Genomic DNA, 5,226 nt, shown 5'->3' with positions numbered 1-5,226 from the left:
TCCCTCCCTCCCTCCCTCTCCATCTCCCCCTCTCACTCTCTCTTCTTTCTCTTTCTATTCTCTCTTTTCACTCTCCTCTATTCTCTTGTCTCCCCTCACTCACTCCCTCTCACCTTTGCTTCTCTTCTCTCCCTCCCACTCACTCCCTCTCACCTTCCTACCTCCCTCTCTCCATCTCTCCCTCTTCTTTCTCTCCTCTCTCTTTTATCTTTTCTCTCTCCTCTCTTCTCTTCTATCCCCTCACTCACTTCCCCTCACATTCGCTTCTCTTCTCTCCCTCCCACTCACACACTCTCACCTTTGCTTCTGCACCCACACTATTTCTCCTTCTCAATCATTCCCTCCCTCTCCCATTCCCTCTCCCTATCTCTCTTCTCTCTTTCACTCTGCTCTCTCACTCCTCACTCTTTCTCTCTCTCTCTATCACTCTCCGCTCCCTCAGTCTCGCTCTCTTTCTCTTCTCACTTTCACTCAGTAGTTTTCATTCTCGCTCTCTTTCTCTTCTCACTTTCACTCAGTAGTTTTCATTTATTTGGGTAAATTTTATTTCTTTCCTTATAATTACATCAAAATCAAAGCCCAAAAATGTAACAACCATAAGAAATACATTTCTTTCCCCAAAATTACTTCAAACCAAATAGATGCTAAAACTTTGTACTAAAAGGGATAATCATTTCACGTTCATTCTCTCCATTATTCAGCTTCGAAGGATAATCTGACATGTAGACTTCAACTGGCTTAGAGAAGTCAAGAATGATGCCGAGATAAAAAGAGAACCATCATTACCTCCAAGTATTTTTTGACTAGTGGTAAACCTAAGTAGAATCTTTAGCTTTCAAATACAATATATAGCTACCCGTTTTACCAAGCAAGAAGACTTAAAACAATAGTCAATAACAAGTCCAACGCTAATATTCATGGTATGCATCCAATGTCTGAAAAAATTTTTTAGAAGAAGAAAAATAATTGTATGACATCCTAGTTTTTGTCTGATAGCCTAAATAGATAATTTCTAGCAATGTTTCTTAAAGCATGAGAAGAGTATTAAGTAGGTGTGGCTCGGCAAAGCATAGTAGGCTCTAACTGATAAGTTTGAAAAAAATAGACATAAAAACATAAAAGATCTGACAACAAATGAAGTTAGGCTAAATATGATAAAAAGCAAGACCAATACCACTCTCATATTAAGTAATATGACACAAAAGTATCAAATTATATTGCCCCGCAACCATATGTATGCAATAAACCAGGGGCATGCTTATGAAAGAAAATGAACTTCGGAACAAAATTGTCCATAAAGTAAAGGTCTAACAGGCATGGATCTGACGAAGAGGTTAAATATTAAAGCTAAAATAATTCACGATTAGCTTTCATTTCAAAATTTAAATCTTAGCATGATGCAGTACTAAACTTCATTGAATTGAAGAATCTCAGGCGCTATTACAGAAAAAGCCAACAAGATAAGCAACTGCTTCAGCAATTTTTTGACAAGTAACGCAATAAAATACAAAAGATAGAAAAAAAGAAAAGAGCTGAGAGATTTATGAACAGTAAGGAATAACATTCTCACATTCAAACTAGCAGGGATAGTTGCTGCAGTGGTGGGTAAGCAACAAAATGTCAAACATTGAGGCTTCGTAATTCTCATAGAATTCTCTTTTTTTTTTTTTTTTGAATCATCACAGCACCACTTTTAAGCTTATAATCACTTCATCTGGTTAACGAATATATACTACATTCTTAAGTTCATGTATTTCTAGTGCTATATATTCATCCTTCCTTTTAGCGGTAACAATCTGGGTGATAAAAAACCTAAAGATCTAATCCATGAACTCTTGGAGCAACGCCCTCCTGATTCGTCATAATGAATAGTGTAGTTACTGCTACTAACTATTCTGAAGTAGCAGCCATCAGTGCTTTCAAACCTGTAATCTTGTTGGGTACTTGCCACACCGCTAGTTACCAGGTTTCCCTTCACATGCATAATACCCTCACCAGTCTGCAAATTCCTCAAAGTTCCAACAGAGAGGCCAGACTGCCCAACAAAGTACTTCCAGTCCCAATTGAATCCCAGCGTGACATTTACAATGGACAAGTAGCTATCATTAACCTGATTGGAAGTTCCCGTGTAAAGATATAAAGGAAAGCTCTGAAAAACATGCTCAGAGTACAAGACTGAAGATTGATTCTTTGTGTGTGTTCCATGATTATAGTATATGCTCTGGTTCACTTCCTGAATGCTCCCATTGCCCTCAAACTTCATCTTATTGCTATAATCAAAATTTTGAAAGAAATGGGTAGTGAAGTTTCCATAGGAGGACTTCAACCACCCAATTGCTGAAACCCTTCGATTTGCACTGGTGTCAAAAGTCCCATCGAGGCCCCTAAAATCAGAGATCAAGGAATAAGAAAACCCTGGAGCTTCATATTCAATCAAACTACCTTCAGTTGAATCACTCCTGCTGTCTAACCAAAGATGCAAGTTTGCATCAATAAACCAAACATCCAAAGCATCAGTGACCCCAAACTCAAAGGAATGCTTCTTTCCATCTAAAATATTTCCCAAAAATGGAGTGATTTCTATATCATATGAAGGTAGATCGAAAGAACCAATAGCTGAGATCGGTCTCCAAAGAAGAGGATTAATTCCTCCAGTGTAAATAACAGTAAATGGCCAGATAGCTCCGACTACATCGCTATCTAACCTCACCGTCACCTCCCTAAAGGGGCCATTCCCAGCAATTCCGGTAAGATTATTATCCGATATATAAGAATTCGGAGGGTTAGTGTACCAAAACTCATCGTTAGAATGAAACGAAACATATACCTCAATCAAACCTCTATAAGCGTTCCTTGGTACTGCAACCTCCTTCCCCTGTAAATCGCTTCCGTTCTGGATTTGAAACCACAACCCATCGTTCAATGGTAGGGTTTTGGAGATGGGAATGATTAGATCAGCGGGAGAATCAAACCCCGGCGAAGTACGGCTGTGGTGATCGAAGTAAAAGTGGAAGAAGACGTTGACGTGGTAGACGCCGGTGTATGTTTGGTCAACGATGTTGCCGAGATAGACGGCCAGGGTTTGGGGTTTTGAGAAAAGGGATGCATAGCGAGTGACGTCTTTACGGACGGACCAAGCGATTCCGGTGGGGCGAGGCTCAGCGGTGCAGCTACGGAGGAGCTCAACACCAGCGAGCCATAAGCCGAAAATGCGATCAAATTGACGGCCGGAACAGGATGCGGACCATTCGAGTATGATAACGGAGGGGGAGAGGTGAAACGGGCAGTGAGAGGGAGGGGAGTAGGTGGAGGTAACGGGGGGTGAGTTGTAGGTGTAGGCGAAGGAGTGTTGGAGGACTAGGGTTGAACAAGGCTTCGACTTGGGGGTGGGGATGGGTCGCCGGACTTCAAAGTAGGTTGTAGGAGATGGTGAATGGGTGGAATGGAAGACAGTGGAGAGATCGTCAGAGACGATGAGGTCGCCTCGGGGATACAGAGATGAGGGGTAAGAGGGAATGGGGAAGAAGATAACTAAGATGGAAACGATAGCGCGAACACATTTGTCCATTGGAGGAGAGTGAGCGCAAAAAAAAAAATTGGCCGGAATTCGTTCTAGGCTTCGGGAGGTAGGAGGGGTGGGAATATTGGAGAAAATGAAATATACATAAAATTATGGAGATATTTAAAATTATTTTTTTTAAGTTGAATTAAGATAGATTTTGAAAATCATGAGATAAATATGAAATTTTTATAACTATTACATTTTCTTTACTACATGTGAAATTAAAACTTTAATTGATCAATCTAATTAAATTTATTTTAAAATAAATTATGTGATTATAAAACAACTTTTCATCAAATTTGAATAAGAATATTCTAATCAATTTTTTCAAGGTTTTCTATAAATGTGAAGGAACATACATGCTTGGGCACAAGAAAATAACTCCATATAATATTAGAGGACAAATTAAAAATTCTAATTTATAGATTAAGTATAGTTTTTTTTTAGAAATATAAGTGATTTCAATAATTCTAAGAATTAGGAGTTAGATTGTTTGAGGGAATATTCTATGGTTAATGAAAGAATAAATGCACTTAAATATATAGTGAAAGAGCTTGCTTTTGGCATAACATGCCATGAAATGGTAAGAATAATATGTCTCTGTTCTTTAAATATTTAAAATTTAAAATTAATTAAATTTTTCTTTACTTTTAAAATATAGAAAGAATGGAATGATCAAAAGGTATATCATACATGATATATAGATATGCGATGTAAAAATTTATGTATTAGAGATATTAGAACAATGTGGCATGCCTTTTAAAAATAATATTCTTCCAGAAAAAATGAAAAAAATTTACACTTTTGAGAGGGGTCGAATTTAAAACTAGTTTACCTGATTTTTTAGGAAATTTTTTTTATGATTAATATGATTTTGAAGAAATAACTAATTAAATTTTAGAAATGGACTTATTCTAAATTAATATGTTTTGCTTTGACACATAAGCAAAAAAAGCTTGTGTAGACAACACAATGAGAATTTTTATATGCTATGAAGGAAACTTACCTCCTATGTAGGTGAACAAAACACTGATCAATATGATATTTTGTATTTTTTTTCTTGTTATGATGGGATAGAGACTGAAAGTTCGGGTTACATAATGGATAATATTTGCCTAACCATTGCAACTGTGTCCATATAAGATCAATGCCAGATAGTTGTAGCTTTTTGTAAAGGTGCTTCAAAAGATTTAATGGGCAAAATAACATTTGAGGAAGCTATAGTAAGAATCATAATTTTATTTTATTCAAAAAATCAGACTATAAATTTTTTTCACTCACAATACATTAAGATCTGATTGTGAAAAGTAACTTCTCAATATAAAAATTTCTAGAAAATTACAAGAAAAAAAAGTACTTAAATAGAGCCATGGTGGCTATCTAAAATGTAGAGTGAGCAGATAGCTACTCGAAACAAACTCATAATCTCCCATTTATTCAACACAATTTCTTTTCATTTATTATTGCAAAAAATTTTCATTTGATTTTCTTAAGCGTTCTATTCTCCATTTTGTTAGTCTAATCTACATTATTGTTAATCACAAAAAAAGTGCTTCGTACGCACCGGTGTTAACCCAAATATTTTATGAACCATGACAATGTCGTTATTTTCAGCTTCTACTAATGTATTTTTATGTGAAAATTTTTTCTTTTTTTTTATATAT

The 5,226-nt window shown here is 36.3% G+C and overlaps 1 protein-coding gene across 1 annotated transcript; it reads right to left on the bottom strand.

Moving 5' to 3' along the window:
* Nucleotides 1-1,640: 1,640 nt before the first annotated feature.
* Nucleotides 1,641-3,618, bottom strand: LOC110032789 (peptide-N4-(N-acetyl-beta-glucosaminyl)asparagine amidase A-like). Its single transcript, XM_020736545.1, has one exon. The coding sequence runs from the start codon at nucleotides 3,566-3,568 to the stop codon at nucleotides 1,763-1,765; it is 1,806 nt and encodes a 601-aa protein (XP_020592204.1). The 5' UTR covers nucleotides 3,569-3,618; the 3' UTR covers nucleotides 1,641-1,762.
* Between the last annotated feature and the right edge of the window lie 1,608 nt (nucleotides 3,619-5,226).

This window comes from Phalaenopsis equestris, unplaced genomic scaffold (assembly GCF_001263595.1).
Source record: "Phalaenopsis equestris unplaced genomic scaffold, ASM126359v1 Scaffold001027, whole genome shotgun sequence".
Classification (NCBI taxonomy): domain Eukaryota; kingdom Viridiplantae; phylum Streptophyta; class Magnoliopsida; order Asparagales; family Orchidaceae; genus Phalaenopsis; species Phalaenopsis equestris.
The sequence above is the reverse complement of the archived record's forward strand: the minus strand, read 5'-3'. Positions and strand labels throughout refer to the sequence as shown.